The sequence below is a fragment of the Gadus morhua genome, chromosome 1, assembly GCF_902167405.1.
Source record: "Gadus morhua chromosome 1, gadMor3.0, whole genome shotgun sequence".
Classification (NCBI taxonomy): Eukaryota; Metazoa; Chordata; class Actinopteri; order Gadiformes; family Gadidae; genus Gadus; species Gadus morhua.
This window is the reverse complement of record NC_044048.1, coordinates 15,150,170-15,167,004: the sequence shown is the minus strand read 5'-3', so window position 1 is coordinate 15,167,004 and position 16,835 is coordinate 15,150,170. Positions and strand designations below refer to the sequence as shown.

Below are 16,835 nucleotides of genomic sequence, written 5' to 3'. Positions count from 1 at the left end.
CTCATGATGAAGTGCCCAATTTGGTGCTCCTCTAATGGAGAAGACCCCTCCTTTGGATAGAATGAGATGCAATGCACTGCTACATGCAGAAGAATGGGGAATGGGGATTCATAACGGACGTTCCTTGTAGTGTAAGGTAGTGCCAAATAGGTGCCCTTACAATGGGATCAAGTTAAGGTTTTCTACAGGTTCCTTTCTGATGAAAAAAGCTCATGAAAGTGCACACTTAGATATGCCAAGGGAGAAAACACAATGAAGTGCCCATACAATGGACAGAAAGGGCTTTCCCAAAGTGTGTGCCAAGGGTTCAAGGGTCAAGGGTTCCCCCCATCCAGTTTTGATAAGATTTAAAATGTAATGTTCCCTGTTTCTTTTTGTCCTAGGTGTTGTGGTTATATTTTAATCTAGGTCGCTTTATAACATAATAGTATTCTTAATCAAGGATGAAGACTATTTCAGTCTAGATGATGGAGCGTACCTTTTTGAGTTCTGGGGGGGAGTAGGCGGGGACTACGTGCCATTTATATCTGTACTCCCCTGCCTTTCATGCAGCATTGATCCAGCCCTGGGTGAAGGCTGTGCAATGGCCTTGAGCTACGGATACCTTTTATACCGTAGGAATATTCTCTCTTGAAACACCCACCTTTTGCCGAAGTTTTGCATGAACCTTCTTTTCTCACTTGGAATTTGGACTTGCTTGCATGGGATCAACCAAAGAGAACTTTATTTATTAATTAATTTATATTTATTTGGAAAACATTATGGTTGGCATGCAGACCGAAAGCTCAGAGAATGAAAGCACAATTGTTGCGTTGTAACTGAAAGGCAAAAATAACAACAGAAATAATAACTTAAATACCAAATAAGACTGACAGAATGCAGGTAGAGTTGTTCAGGAAGTAGACGACCAGTGTTTGATATAGTTTGCGCAGACACACAAAAACACGCCACAATAACTTAGCAGGTGGGTGCTAGGGGTTTGCAGTGGGTTTCCGGATACAGTATGTGACAGTTGGCTTCCCAGCAGAGCTTTCCTGAGAAGCCTGATGATAAGGCCTGCACTGATGCAAACAGGTTAGTACAAGTGGTTGGACAAGAAATAGTGATGAATAAGCCTTGAAGCGTCTTAATAATGTCTTGTGATGTACCGTTAAGGTCAATCAAGATATATACACGTTACACTTAGAACATTTTTGAGGAATTATGAGAAGAAATAGACGGATGAGGTCCATGTTTATCCAAAGTCCTATTTGAATTTCATAAATCTGCACAACCAAGAGTTTAGGCATGGAATCACAGTAGAATACAAATTAAAACAATTAACATAGAAAGACACTCGTTATATGAGCTGCGGTTTCCGGGAAATATGTTTATGGAAATGAAATGGCAGAGATTTATAATTCAAACCACAAGAGGAGGTGGTCATATTTTAAAGCTCAGTGTTTCCTCAAGAAATTCTGAGTAATTTACAATCAAATTATCATAAAGAGAAGTAACACCAGCTAATATTGAAGTGGAAACAGACGTGGAAGAATTTTACATATCCAGGCGAAAAGGCTTTTCACCCCCCCCAGGTAAATTAATACATTTTACCGAAAAATATAGATACAAGATGAACAATATTACACATATCTATGGTGAATTATAAGTGAATCACAGATCGCTAGATTTATTTAATGATGTAATCTCTAATCACGGTAAATGATGCAGTTAATTCAGAATGAAATGAAAAGAAAAATTGTTTGTTGTAATCCAGGAATGTTAAGTGTGATTCATATTCAAGTGGAAACTCCCACAATGGCGTTGAACATACCTCAGACGTGAAAACCATGTTCAATAAAATGCTTGTCTGGTGAATTCCTAAGATTCTCAAAAAATACACAAAACACAACAAAAGAAGAACTTTAAACATTCTCTGTCTTCTCCAAATGTTTATCTGTGTCTGGAATTCTTTGAAATAACAATATAGCATAAAAGTGTAATTACATCGGATATTCAACTTCTCTTAGATCCTGGGTCTATATACCGGTCCAGTGTACTCAAAGAGTCTTTACAACACAAATAATGTAGACAAATGTTTAAACATACGAAAATACTACATTTTGAATGAAAACGGATCACAAAGACAAAACCCAAACACATCTTTATGTTATACATTATATTATAAAACATATATTTCTCTATCTGATGCTGCTGTCCCCCTTATCATATTCTGACCAACACATTTGCTATGCCGCTAAGAAGGGCCTCGCGTGACTGTTTGAATGGTTCACTGTTCCACCGAACTCTATTGTGATTAAAAGAAACTATTGTTGTATTAGGGTGCAATGAGGCCAACCTAATCCTGGATGGGATGGGGGACAGCTTATTGTGTAAAGATACAAATCCAGCCCATGAAAGTTTGTTATACTGTCTTTTCGGCATCTGCAAAAAGTCCACCGGCAAATCCAAGTTGAATAATCCTTGATGCCCAACAAGATACAGGTGTCTCCTTATGGGCAGTTCTAAGTGGCTGTCCTTGGGGATGTGTGGGTGGGTGGATGGATGGTGCTGGTGTTGGTGGGCCGTCTATACACCGAGCAGCATGCCCATGTAATCAGAGCCACTCTGTATGGTGATGGAGGCCCCAGCAGCGTTATCCACAAATATGGATGTGTACTGTCCAACCTACAGATAGAGAGAGAGAGAGAGAGAGAGAGAGAGAGAGAGAGAGAGAGAGAGAGAGAGAGAGAGAGAGAGAGAGAGAGAGAGAGAGAGAGAGAGAGAGAGAGAGAGAGAGAGAGAGAGAGAGAGAGAGAGAGAGAGAGAGAGAGAGAGAGAGAGAGAGAGAGAGAGAGAGAGAGAGAGAGAGAGAGAGAGAGAGAGAGAGAGAGAGAGAGAGAGGAGAAAATTGAGAGAGCACAGGAGTGAAATTTTGAGGGCAATACATTTGTATTATAAAATCTTTCAAACAAAGCCAAGGTGTCAGATAATAATGGGGGGGAACATTACCTGTAGCTCCAGCAGACCTTGCACGCTGACAGTGAATATCTTGCTGTTACTTTCCAAGCCAACAATCATCTCCAGTGACCTGCATCAATATAACATAAAACAGAAGGGAATTGTTTGCTTGTGATTCAAAATGGTTAACAGAATATATTAGGGCAATTGAGAACCAAGTGCTGTTGGCCCTGAATATGCCTCCAGGCTCCAACGATACCGTATGCGTGCTGTGCTGCTGCTAAGTGTAAAATGCTACACTTCTAACGGCATATTCCTCATGATTGTCTCTACGCTAGCTGCCAACTTAATGAGCCTAATTTCACATCCTCCACATTTCGAGATGCGGGAGGGCCATGAAATCAATAGAGCGGCGCTTCCTTCTTGCTAGCTAGCTAACCAATCATTGTCATATTATTTATATGCTCCACTCATTATACAATGCCTGGAGGAATACTTTTGAGATACACACCCTTTAGGGAGCAGGACGCTACCTATCAACATTTGTTCCTTGGCTTTACAAATGTAAGTCAACAACGTTGCCATATTGCAATGTCATTCACATTTCCATTTTTTTTCTTTTTTTTTTACCAATTAAAATAACAGTGTGTTATAAGGTTGGATATTTTTTTCTAAACACAACCAGCATTTCTTTGCTGGGATGCAAATGGCTGCCTAAGGTGTCAAAGGTGAGTCTATAAAGATTAGCAAGGCGATGAAGACAGGAGCCCTGTGTGTGTGGACATCTCCTTTAAAGACCTGCTTCACTTTTATACAGGAAATGCCAAACCGGTTCCACAGAGAAACTATAACAGACAGCGGCTTTAACAGCTCATAAATTCTAGCGATAGTTAAGGTGGCGTTAAACGCTAATAAACCTCCTCTGTCATGTGTTACCAGTATATAAACTGCCCAGACAGAATGTAAACAGCACAAAGCAAGGCTGATGTCTTGCTCCATAAATAGCTGCTGGATTATTTCTAAAATGTCAATGATGTGTGTAGGAAATTTGGGAGAATATAAAATGTATTTTGTAAAAAATAATATTATGTATAAATAAATATTATGTTTAAAGTAATATTATTATAAATAAATTGTCTGTCTGTCTGTCTGTCTGTCTGTCTGTCTGTCTGTCTGTCTGTCTGTCTGTCTGTCTGTCTGTCTGTCTGTCCGTCTGTCCACCTACCTATCCCTTACTGTCTGTCTGATTGTCTACCTATGTACCTTTTTTCCTGTCTGTCTTTCTGCCTGTCTGTCTGTCTGTCTGTCTGTCTGTCTGTCTGTCTGTCTGTCTGTCTGTCTGTCTGACTGTCTGTCTGTCTGACTGTCTGTCTGTCTGTCTGTCCGTCCGTCCGTCCGTCCGTCCGTCCGTCCGTCCGTCCGTCCGTCCGTCCGTCCGTCCGTCTGTCTGTCGTCCGTCCACGTATCTACCTCTCTTGCTGTCAATGTGTTACGAGTTCTTGAGGGATTGGAACATCAGACCACAACATGCTGCGTTGTGTAAGGCATTACAAATGGGAACCACATGGCTCAGAACTACAAACGGGAGAAAGGTCTGGCAGGTAAAATTGGGCATAAATAAAAAATGTGTGGAGATAAGTTGGCCAGAGGTTTTAGGAGGAGTGTTGGAGGAGTTAGAGGAGTGTGGTCTGGCTGTACTCACGTGTATCGGTGGCAGAGAGACTCAATGCAGATCAGAACACGCACGTTATCTCTGGCCTTCAGCTGGCTCTTGCTCCTCTTCACCTCGTTGTGGTCTGTAGGCCCAGGAAGAAGCAATCAACAAGACTCAATCAACTGTGAGCCACTTTACACTGGACCCAGAAAAGCCTAGCATTCACTTGTATCCTACATAACCTAGTATAGACAAGCATACAGCTGTCTCAATCATTTGTATGCTAGGCTTCCACTAAACCGAGCATTGGATACACCTACATCACCAGTCTCAATCACCATTATGGTGATTAAGACACAATCACCAGTACGCTATGTTACACTAAACCCAGCATGGCCTAGCATTTAGTAGGCACAATCACCTGTATTTTAGGCTGCAATAAACATAGCCTAGCGGCTGTAAGAATCAACTGTAGGCCCCACTTAAGCTAGCACTGCATATTTTACAGCTGTCAAAGTCACCTGTATGCTACGCTACACTGAACATAGAATAGCCTATCATACAGCTGTCACAATTGACTGTATTCTAAGCTATGCTAGGATTTGTGTAGCCAACAAAAGAGCTTACAGCCCGGACCTGAGGAATGTAATTATCTTGGACTAGGACGAACAAACTACTACCTCTACCTTTTCTAACAACTACCATCATTGTGTTAAAGGGCAGATGTGAATAATTAGATTACCAATATGAACATTGGCAGAGAACTGGTATATCCCGGTGATGGGTGCGGTGAATCTGCCAGTAGACTGGTCCATGCCCGACCCTCTCAGAAACGCTCCTTTCGCCGGAGGCTGGAAACACAAACACAGAAACCAATTAAAGCATTTCCAAGCACTATCTGATGATGTCGTTTAGTTGGATGATGATGTTTAGCCTAAAGACTGGCGAAAGGTGCAGAGAATCACTCTGAAAACCTGGTTTTCTTTCTTTATGGAGCAACACGTTTCTTTCTTGAGCATTACTTTCCTTTCTTGTCCACATCTTAGCTTAAAAGGGATATCTTTGTTCCCTGGCAATAGAACAGGGAGGTACACTTTGTCTGGAGGATAGAGAAGCAAGTTAAGATGGACTGTCTGTTGAAACATCTCTCTGCTTTGTCAGGCCCATACCAACAGAGCAGGGTTCTTCCACTGCTGCGCACTGTTTAAAACAGCGTCTATTTCTGTCCTCTCCACAACATGCTCCAACTCAGAGCACACAGAGCGCCTTTTGTACGTGCCCGCAGAGCGATGTTTAAGACAGAAAAAAAAAGGGTGATATTTCTGACCTAAGCCCCTAAACGCTACCACTCAGCGCGGCGACAGTCTGATCCTAACCCCTGTTCCATACCAACTGGGTCACACATGTTCCGTGACACACATCCACAAAGCCAGAATGGTCCGAAAACACTGAGCGACCCTGGCTCAAGCAGCCAGTCAACACGGCGGGAGCCCCTCATTCCAGGTTTCGACGTTCTCCATTGTTCAATTTGTCAAAACAAACACACCGTCTGGAAGTTCTGCAGCTCCACCAGGGTCTTCTTGTCTATCACCACGGGGCCTTTCAGCTTGCAGTGGAAGGCCTCCTCTATCCGGCGGTACGAGCTCATCCCTTCTAGAGCGAGCAGCGCCGGAGGCGGCAGGCTGGGGCTGCTGCTCTGTCGCTCCAGCGCCGACGCTCTGCGCTCCGTGGCCTCTGGCGGAAACAAACACAGACCCATGAACCCCAGAGACCTGCCGCCCGCGCTGCGTCAGCCCAGGGAACTGCAGGATCAAGAGGTCGGCCGATGTTGTTTTTTTGGTTGGATTCTCTGATGAGAAAACGCGAGTTTCATGAAGGACAGGAAGGAGAGGAAGGATACCTTTGATCATCTCCTTGAACTCCTGGAGGAGCACCTCCTGGGTGACCTCTGCCCCCGGAGAGCCAGGGGGTCCCTGAGGTCCTGGTGGTCCAGGCGGGCCGGGGGGTCCGGGCTAGGGGAGAATAACACATTGAAGACCAAGGGCCATTCAGTCCGAAATATGGTAATAGAAATGTAATGCTTGATTATTGACAGAACACATTGCAAGGTCATTTATACGCACGCATAAGCACGCATACACACACACACACAGTATTTATTTAGCTGTAATGGGCAATTACCGCTGAATAAATACCAGCCAAAAAGCTTGCCGTGATGAACAGCAGTATGGTGGTGCTTTGAATCAACAAAGAACCTACAATTCAACCATTTCTACCATTTGCTGTTTTGACGTACCAGGGGCCGTCTCCGTTTGGGGCATTTTCTGAAGTTGCCTACAGGTCGTTTCACAAAGTCCATCCATGATCCCAGTGGGTCAACACGCTGGTTGTCAGAAACCTGTGACGTTTAAAATACACAACATGCGCTTTATAGTCTATGAGTCGTCTTTTTTTTTTTGTCCACGTAGGAAAAAGGGCAGGAGGTTATTTTTTAAATACGCTGCCAAAAACATGGCGGCAGGCAGGTCACACTTTGATACCTGTCGCCCTTCGTTCTCACCTCTCCTGCCCGCCGTGTTTGTTTTAACACGGTCTCATGGCCAAGTATGTTGTCACCGTCCCCTGCCAAATGTTTTACGTTCGGCTCATTTGTTCATTCCAGATGATTCAATAAGATGCCATGTCACTTCAAATATTCTCAATAAGCTGGGCTGAAAACAAACAAACCCCTCTCAAACCTTTACAGATGTGAGGTAAATCCACACCAGCGCCCCGGTTGGACAAAGAATGGGTCTGTGCATGTGATGTACATTACGGGGACTGCAGCACACCATCCATTATCCTATAACGTCATGCAGCCCAGCAGCCCATGGAGCCACAACAGTTAATAAACCAATACGCAAACAAATACTGCCAACCTTGTTCCAATTTTGAAGGAGAGGAAATGGAGCAGTGGCGGGTGGGTAATTCTACGAATGAGACAACAAGACATATGTGCCGGTACAGACACATGGTTGAACCTCGCTCTGTCTTTTTACTGACTCAATATGTGCTTGTGCTCTCTATCGGAAAACATAGACAGTTCTGAAGGATTGTACACATACACTGATAGGGTCGGGTATGACTGATGGTACGTTGCACGCTCCAAAGAAGCACATTGGAGAATGTTTGGGTAAGAAATGTAAGGCGATATTAATATCCGTCAGCGAAAACCAACTTGAGCGTAGGCCCTACCTCTTGCCCCTCTTCGCCCCCAAACGTCAAACGATTGCGGTTGAGATTAGGGAAGGAGATAAAGACGAGTGGAGGCTCAGCTCAGCTGTCTGAGAGGGAATTTGTTTAGCTTTGGCATCAGGACACAACTCGCTTATCTGCTAAACTAACATGGCCTCTTTCTTCTTCCCTTGCGAGAGACACTCCTCCTGTTCCACTACAACCAAGTCATGTCTCAATGTTTTCCCTTTCAATGTGCTCGTATTAAAAGGAAGAAAAAAAAGGAAAGTAAATTACATATTTTGGTTTGCAACATAACTTCCACCACTCCTCTCTCTTCACCCCCCCCCCAGCCCCCCCCCCCCTGCCCCTGCGCCCCCCCCCCCCCCCTGACAGCAGACAAAATAAACAATTTAAGAGGGACGGAGCCTCTTGAAATGTGGATTTCTTTATGTTTTTGTTGTGCCTCTGAAGGCTTGGAAACAGTGTACAACAATACAGATGACTGCGAGACTTGTTATTTTCCTCACAGCCCTCTTTAATGTTGTTTTCCTAAAACTCGTCACAAATTGGGTAAAAGTATTTTCTTTTATTTTTGTTTTTATTTGCTCTGATTATATAATATTATCCTTTACCATCCCTGTTCTAGATGCTTCTATAAATGCTAAAACGTTAATGACTGCGGTTGGAGCAGCAAGGGCGCCATTATTCCATGCCTTAGGCCATTTTTGTATATTTCCACTGGGATTAATTGTAAAAAGTGTCTGTCAAACAGTGTTGTGAATCATCGGCACAAAAGACTCTCAGACAGTCTTGTGTGATCCAAACTTCACCCGCCCTGACGCTGACAGCTGTTGAGAAACACAGATACTGGAACTGCTTGCCGCTAATCCCGAGAAAGACGGAGCTTTGCATTACGACTTGTGTTTATGTCATAGATCATCGTGTGCTTTTTCAAATATGTCAAGCCGCACCAGTCAGCCCACACATGCTACACATGCAGACATACAGTATAATTATATATCACACCTATTCCCTGCGTAATCCAAAAAAAACCCACTGTAGATCATTGCCAGGAAATCAGCCGTACTTGAAGCTTGTTATCCTCTTTAGCACACATCATTGTAATTAAACTATTAAAAACCATGCCCCCCAGATATTTCTCTCTGCGAGGAAGTCAGAGCTTGGCTCAGATAATTATTACCTTGTCCGTAAACCTTCTAGGCCGCAAAATAAAAATCAATGCTGAATAAATAAGGTAATCCAAGCTGCTCAATTTCAGTCTATTTAACTTATTTTTTCTGTGCATGTGTTTTTACCCATGCATGCACCAATGATAAAGTATCTGGTCCATATTGTGGTCCAGGTGGAGGAGTCCGAAATAAAAAATAAGTTGCAAGAACGTTGCAGAAGTGTGAACGCAGACACTCACACTGCCAGTGACACGGTGCAACATGTCAGCATCGCGCACTCAATGTTATTGAATATGCCGCAAAGTAAACTGTCTTCACTCTCATAACTCGGCATCAGAAGGCCTTCAGCTCATGGACAAGAAAAGGAGCAGGTAGGAAGACTCAAGAGAGCTGAGGAGGTACACCAGGACGCTGACTTTGATCAGCACGTTGATGTGTGAGTGTTTCAAAACGGCCTTGTCTGTCAGCACACGTGAATGCACATTATTCCAGTGCTGACTGCAGAATGCGCTTGTCTGTTAGTCATAGGGCGGCTTTAAACCCTGACGACGCTCACACAGTATTTTCTGTTTGTTTGTTTGTTTTGATTGGATACCGATATACTGTATATCCTTTTTGCGCAGGCCAACAGCATTGTAAACAGGGATTGAGATAAAAGGCGGACTCTTATGTTTTATATTGTCGTGTGAAATTCTTTTCGTTTTTTTTTCTTTTCCTTATGGGAAAGCTTAACAAATATCACATTACCCAGTAAAGACTTCCCCATAGACGCAACGTGCCTCGCGCCAGGTAGCCTCTGTTTGTTATAGATTTGGGAAAAATTATGCAGAATTTATTTGAAGCAATAAAAACTAGAAAATATTCCCCCAGGGCAGACTGCCGCCAAAAACACAAAACACAACTGTTAAAACTTGTCTCCGGGGCGGTAATTGATACTGGAAGACGTAACCTGCTCAACCTTATAGCTCCCATTAACATTGCGGTGTGAGCGGTGCTGCGTTACAGCCGTATACACTCCATACGTGCCGGGTTCAAGATAACATAAAGCCTCAGCGTGCCGAGCGCCGTCGCGTGTTTACAGGTACTGTAGGTTTAAGGTTGGGCAGGATAACCGACAGCCTCCTCCTATAATCCTTCACTTCTATTTGCCTCATGCATCATCACGGGGATCCCTGTGCAGTCATCCATGCACCACTGCGGACGGGCCTACCCAGTTCCCCTTGAGAGAGAGAGAAGGGGGGGGCGGGGGACCCGGGAGCCTGTGTGCCTCCCATCCCCGGTCGTCACGCATCCATCAAAGTGCTCCCCCACACAGACACACACAAACCACCCCACCCAGTGTTCCCAGCCAGTGCACCTAATGAGGATTTGAACCAGCAACACAAGACAGTAAGTCACGGGACGTCAGCTATGCCCTCCTCCTCCTCCCACTTGTGTTTCTTATCTACTTAATAATCGTTATGATAGTGTGGCTGAGAGGAGTTTCTTCTTGGATATGACGCTATATATATGATTGAGGGCATGGAAGAGTGCATACAGTATTAATTAAAAGATCCTAGGTATTAATTTAGGAAAATGCAGGTAATTTAAGCCTATTCCGGATGTGACATCATTCCTGAGAGAGCGACGTGAATTCTTGGGAGTTATTTGACAGAACAACGAAGCACCCACGGAGTTGAAAGAGCGCTGATGGCTACCTGTGGCACATCTGTTCCGTCTACAAATGATCCCTTTGAAATGCTTGACTGAGTGCTCATTTTCCCTGAGGGAGGTAAATTGAGCTGTGGCGAAAAAGCCAGTGGGATGGTTGGGATCCACAAAGGTTTTCCCAGTGGTTTCACCTGGGGGACAGATCTTACACAGAACACCAACCAGAGCGTCATTACACCTCCTCTCTACATTGTACGCGATGCATTTGCTGTACCACATAAGTGCAGGGATGGATCGTATTCCTCAGAGGCAGAATAACCATAAGCGGTTGACACTGTGTTTGAATTCTTTCAGCTTGGTTGCGTTAAAAATGATTGAAACTATGTGAAAGCTGAACATGGAATATCTGCCCATCAGTTGCATGCAGAGTTCACATGAAATTATCAAAGGGGATACAATCATTCTGAACATCATTAGCAAATATTTTTATTATGTTCATTACCATGATTCATTACCATCTATTATCATGGGAATATTTCAGTATTTGGTGCTTCAGATGGGTTGTGTATTAAGTACTGTATATAGCATGGTTCTTGCTGGCCAGCATTATGAAACGTAAAAGTGAAAATACAAATAAGTAGATCAGCATCTCTTCATGTGGAAAGAGGTTTGTGCTGGTGTTGCCCTGCATGTCATGTGGCACGACATAGTCCCTTCTCTATAGAAGAGTCCTATAGCCCTCAGTCTTCCAGGAGGGGATGCTGAAACACAACATGATCCCTGATGATAATCGGCATATTTTGCCTTATTTGGCAGACATAAACCGAATTGGTGGGGATCTTCGGTACTATAGTTCTCTTCATGATGTGAATAGATTAGTTAGACTAATGGAAAAAAAAACGTATTTCTCTGTTAAAGGCTATAATGAGGCTACAGTACAAACAGACAAACACATGGTACCACTGGGGGGTCGGCTCCGGAGGTGTTGGGTGAGAACCAATCGGTTTCAGGAGGTCATCGGTTTCCGAAAGGTCCCACTGTGTCATTAATCATCCCGGGGATGAGAGAGAGAGAGAGAGAGAGAGAGAGAGAGAGAGAGAGAGAGAGAGAGAGAGAGAGAGAGAGAGAGGAAAAACTCCCCCCTAAACCTCTGCCGTTACTCAGCCCGGCAGGCGTGATGTTTGCCTGCATCGATTACAGCCATCGCGGACCCCTGGCTGCTCGGGCAGAAGGGGTCTCGCAGCATCTCGTACGAAGCGAGATATGGATAGTGATGCAGTGTATCTCATGTGTCGCAACCACGTTGAATGAGTAGCAGACAGCTAAAGACAAGTGTAAGTCGAGGTGTGAGATAAGGTTTCGACTAATGAGAAAGTGCCATGGAATTATAAACACAAAGGTTACCACAGCTTGGATAGGCGTATATCTCAATGTGAAAGCAGACTGAAGTGCCAGAGAGGGGGTCCCTCACCTGAAGGTCTCCCCAACACCCTTTATAATGAGTCAGCCTCACAACACAAAACAAGAATCCTTTTGTGTTGTAAAAATTGTTTTAAATCAAAGTTACGCAACACAAACTCTTTACCTCCATAATTTTGATCAATTTCAAATGGAAAATCTGTGCAGGAATGCGGCCATGCTCAGCGGCCTGCCAGTGGACCAACCTGGGCCCCTGCCAGCTTCAAAACCGAGAGACGAGTTTCAACTGTTTCCACTGGGCACAAGGGGGGAAAAAGCTTGGGTGAATGTGAAGTATAAATGTTTAACTTGTTTAAGAATACAAATATCAGGCCAAGGCAGCACCAGTGGATATGTTGTTTTCTCTTAGACGTGGACATGGCTACAGATTTGTAATGGGATGAACGCCACCAACCGTCCAAAACAAGCATATTAACCACTTGCATGGTGTGTGGTACACAGCTTTTTTCCCTCAAACAGAATCAAGGTAGACGTGTACTAGAAACCAAGGTCTGGGTGTGTCTCAACCTCATCTTCAAGTGTCTCCCTGGCCTGTATGATGTAGACCTGTGAAGCTGACCGGGTTTGGTCACACAAACACATATAAACACACACACACTCAGACACACAAACACACACACACGCGTACACCCCCGCACGCACACACACACACAAACTTGTGCACACAAACACACATGCGCGCACGCACACATACATACACACCCACACACATAGCCACACACACTGGCATAACACAGCCTCTCAGAGAGTGATTATGTCATTACACTCTGAGAGTATTCGTTAGGGACTGGATGAGAATGGGGGGGGGGGGGGGGGGGGGGTTGACGGTGGTGCTGCTGGGAGGGGGGGGGGGGGGGGGGGGGGCTAATCCTCGCTGAGGCGTCCTGTTTCAGAGCCTTTTCTATGGGGCTTTGTGAAGGGACTTGCATGACATGCTGCTCCTTTTTGTTTGTCTCCAAGTGTGTGTGTGTGTGTACGTGTGTGTCTTGGTGTATGTAGTAAAAGTATTACAGGCCTTGTGTCTCTGGCAGCATCAGTAGGGGCTGGGACAGGCCTTGTGTCTGTGGCAGCATCTCACGGGGCTGGGACAGGCCTTGTGTCTGTGGCAGCATCTCACGGGGCTGGGACAGGCCTTGTGTCTGTGGCAGCGTCAGTAGGGGCTGGGACAGGCCTTGTGTCTGTGGCAGCGTCAGTAGGGGCTGGGACAGGCCTTGTGTCTGTGGCAGCATCAGTAGGGGCTGGGACAGGCCTTGTGTCTGTGGCAGCATCAGTCGGGGCTGGGACAGGCCTTGTGTCTGTGGCAGCATCAGTCGGGGCTGGGACAGGCCTTGTGTCTGTGGCAGCATCAGTCGGGGCTGGGACAGGCCTTGTGTCTGTGGCAGCATCTCCAGGGGCTGGGATCAGCTTTGCCTCAGGCTCCATCAGTAGGTGCTGGGATCAGCTTTGCCTCAGGCTCTTGCCCACCTAACTTTCCCAAGGAATGATGACATCAGTGCGGTAGGACGCTGGGTTGGGGGGCGGGGCGGGGCGGCCTCATGGAGACATTAAGGTAGAGGGTGAACCCAACGCCTGCGACTGGCGCTGGACATTCCGCACAAGGTCATCCTTCACAGCCTCTGCTTACATGGGGCACAGCAAGTCAAATAAACATCTCTGCGGCGCTCTGTGTTCTTCCTGATACACCTTGGACTTCAGTGGCTAGTTACTGAGGCGCAAGGCGTCCCCATTAAGCTTTTACCAACTGCATAGTTGAGACTGAAATGTATCAGGTTTTGTTGCCAACACGATGGGTGGGCTGAGAGCAAAAACAAATACCTCCCCCACCCCCATCCCCTCCACCTTTTTGATTCCAAGCAAATATGCAACACCAATAATAAACTCATAAATAACAATGGCAAAGGTCAACTACTGTTATGGAACACTGCATACTGTTGATGTTCTGCCATGTTGCTTTAGGTACATGTTTTGAATGAAAACAGCTTTCCAACACAGCTATTATGGCGTATTCTGAGTGGCCAGTGGTCTGAATAGTGAACATTCTTTGTGGGAATTGAAATTGCAATCCTTTATTTTTCATCTCATTGACTGACTACAGTGCGATACAATATCTGATGCTGTTGTGCGTGGCAGTGCTCTGGAGATTTGTGGTGGTTGATCTTACGCACGCGATATTTATGATCTATGTACATATCACATATATATCAACCTCGGGATCTGGAATTTCGATACTAAAATTGATATTTGGCATCTTTATGCGGAGGCCCCAGTAGAGGTTGTGTTATGTGTGCTTGTGTTTTGGTTCATTGTGGCCTCCCTGTAGTCCTCATGTGTTAAAATGAACAAGGCCTATAGCTAATAGGCTTGAGACCGGGTGACGGACCCCCTCTGTGCAGACTAATTGATGCATTGATCAGCCTTTAGATGTGCACATTCCTGGCATTCTTCAGGAAGTCATCCATTTAGAGTGTCACACATTTCTGTCCATGGCATTGATTGAGGATTGACCTGCAGGGCCACACCTGTCTGGCCCTCGCAGGGGCTCTCCTCTGGTTTTCTAACTCACATGTGAATACATTTCCAGTATCTAATGCAATCACGATGACAATTAAAAGTGTTGTCAGCTAACTTTACAATGCGCCATAGTTCCAGAGTCCCAATATAAATAATATTGCTCTCAATATGCTCAAATATAATAATTTTTCAGAATCACTATCACAATAACCATTATAGTAAAAAACCATAATAACAAGAATATTCAGAATTACAATATTAACATAAAATGTATCATAATGATAATAATAATAACACCAATAATAATAATACAAACAATAATATCAAAATGCATATTAATTAAAATGATGATAATGAAAATACTACTTATAATACTATTAATAATAATAACTAATAATAGAAAATACCATACATTTTGGGGTCCTACCTTGATGGTCCCTCCGACCTCCTCACTGTTGGACAGCGTGGTGTTGGAGTTCTCTGTGTGTTGTGGCGGGGCCTCCTTGGGTCTCTTCCTCTCCTTCTTGGCCTCGACCCCGTCTAGGAGGACACACTGAGTCCAGAACACTAAGGCCAGCACCGCTAGTGGGCCGGGCCCGACCCGCATCTTCACACACACTTCCGCTCAGCACCCGCTCAGAGATCTTGGTGGGAAGAAACCACTGGGTTCTGCTGGAGGTCGGAACCGGCTTTGTGGTGGTGGTGGTGTTGGTGGTGGTGTTGTTGTTGGTGGTGCTGGTTGTGGTGGTGGTGATGGGGAGTAGATGCCTTGGATGACCAACTGAGGAGGGGACAAATTCACTCTCTGTCCGCTGATGCTGTCAGACTGTCTGCTGCTGCTGCCTCTGTCTCTCTGTCTCTCTCTATCTGTCTCTCTCTTTCTGTCTGTCTGTCTCTCTCTCTCTCTCTCTCTCTCTCTCTCTGTCTCTCTCTCTCTCTCTCTCTCTCTCTGTCTGTTTGACAAGCTCTCTCGGCCAGCAGAATGATGCAGGGGCTCCACTACCTCTGGCCAGAGAGAGAGGCAGGAGGGGGGCTACTCAGCTATGAAATGTTTCAAGCAGAACGGTCGTCTGGGAATGACAGATCGGCACAGATCTGACAGCAAATAAACCCATTAGTGAGATTTTTCACGCTTTCTGCTCTGTCTGGGAGGGGTGGGGTGTGAGGGCTATGGGGTAAGGGGGGGGGGGGAGTGGTGTGAGGGAGGAGAGGGGGGGGGGGGGGTAGCAGAGGGGACACGCGGGCTGCCCAGAGGAAGACACGGAGAGGAGGGTCTGTGAAATCTCAGGGTGGGGTGCGCAGGGAGAGGGAGATGGAGATGGACAGCAGGACGCTCTACTCACTCCTGTTCAGCGCTGGTGTGTTCGCCACACTAAAAACACAACAATAACCAAAACAAAACATCCAAAACAAGATCCAGCAGAAGCGCTGCCTTACTCGGGAGATGCAGGGGATCTGTCCATCCCACAGGCTGGCCGTGTCCAGGAGCTCAAGGGGAATGCACAGTCTCTTAGTCCCAGGGAAGTTGGATCAGGTCCGGGTTCTGCTCACTGCTGTAGCTCCAACTGTGTTGGTAGCGCAGTGAGGGTAGCAATGTGGCAACCTCTCTGCCTCCGGCCAAACCAATCTATAGCCAAGGTGTTCACTTGGGGTTGTCCATGCAAACTATCAAGTCCAAGAGTTGATGCACTTCTACAGCTCGAGTGACTGGGAGCCCAGAGTTGAGTTGAAGTGTGTGTGGTAGTATTCTCCTGCTGCCTGCTCAGCTGCACTCTCTCTCTCTCTCTCTCTCTTTCTCTCTCTTTCTCTCCCTCTCTCTCTCTCTCTCTCTCTCTCTCTCTCTCTCTCTCTCTCTCTCTCTCTCTCTCTCTCTCTCTCCCTCTCTCCGGCTAGTCCCACTTTTTCCTTTGAGCAAACAGGAGGACTCACAGTGGAGTTTTATCATCACTCTTTCTCCCTCCCTCCCTCCTCTCTCCCACCCTCTCTCTAGTGCACTTGTGTTTGCTCTCTCTCTCTCCCTCTCCCCGTTTCCCTCCTTTTCATCCCTCAAATTGGCAAACCCTTCAGTTCTCTGCGTTCTCTCACCAATGAAATTGTCAATTCCATTGCGACGTGGTGAAGTAGACGAGATGTGTGTGTGTGTGTGTGTGTGTGTGTGTGTGTGTGTGTGTTTCTGTGTGTGTGTGTGTGTGTGT

General features: G+C 45.5%; 1 protein-coding gene across 2 annotated transcripts; it reads right to left on the bottom strand.

Moving 5' to 3' along the window:
• Window positions 1–707: 707 nt before the first annotated feature.
• On the bottom strand, window positions 708–16,482 carry c1qtnf12 (C1q and TNF related 12). 2 transcript variants are annotated; one of them, XM_030364591.1, is made up of 8 exons: window positions 15,053–16,482; window positions 6,891–6,992; window positions 6,495–6,606; window positions 6,141–6,328; window positions 5,337–5,445; window positions 4,643–4,736; window positions 2,992–3,070; window positions 708–2,667 (listed from the first exon to the last, which is right to left on the bottom strand). In XM_030364591.1, the coding sequence occupies exons 1-8, from the start codon at window positions 15,245–15,247 to the stop codon at window positions 2,569–2,571; spliced, it is 978 nt and encodes a 325-aa protein (XP_030220451.1). In that variant the 5' UTR covers window positions 15,248–16,482; the 3' UTR covers window positions 708–2,568. The 2 variants fall into 2 exon arrangements, with proteins under 2 accessions (XP_030220451.1, XP_030220455.1); XM_030364595.1 differs by having other exon boundaries at window positions 15,068–16,482.
• Between the last annotated feature and the right edge of the window lie 353 nt (window positions 16,483–16,835).

Bases quoted from the DNA above. Each gene is read 5' to 3' on its own strand.
- c1qtnf12 (XM_030364591.1), bottom strand. From the start codon at position 15,247: ATGCGGGTCGGGCCCGGCCCACTAGCGGTGCTGGCCTTAGTGTTCTGG. The intron at 6,607-6,890 runs GTACGTCAAAAC...ATTCTCCCCTAG, and splicing joins CCAAACGGAGACGGCCCCTG to CCCGGACCCCCCGGCCCGCC. The intron at 4,737-5,336 runs GTAATCTAATTA...CTGGGCCTACAG, and splicing joins CTCTGCCAATGTTCATATTG to ACCACAACGAGGTGAAGAGG.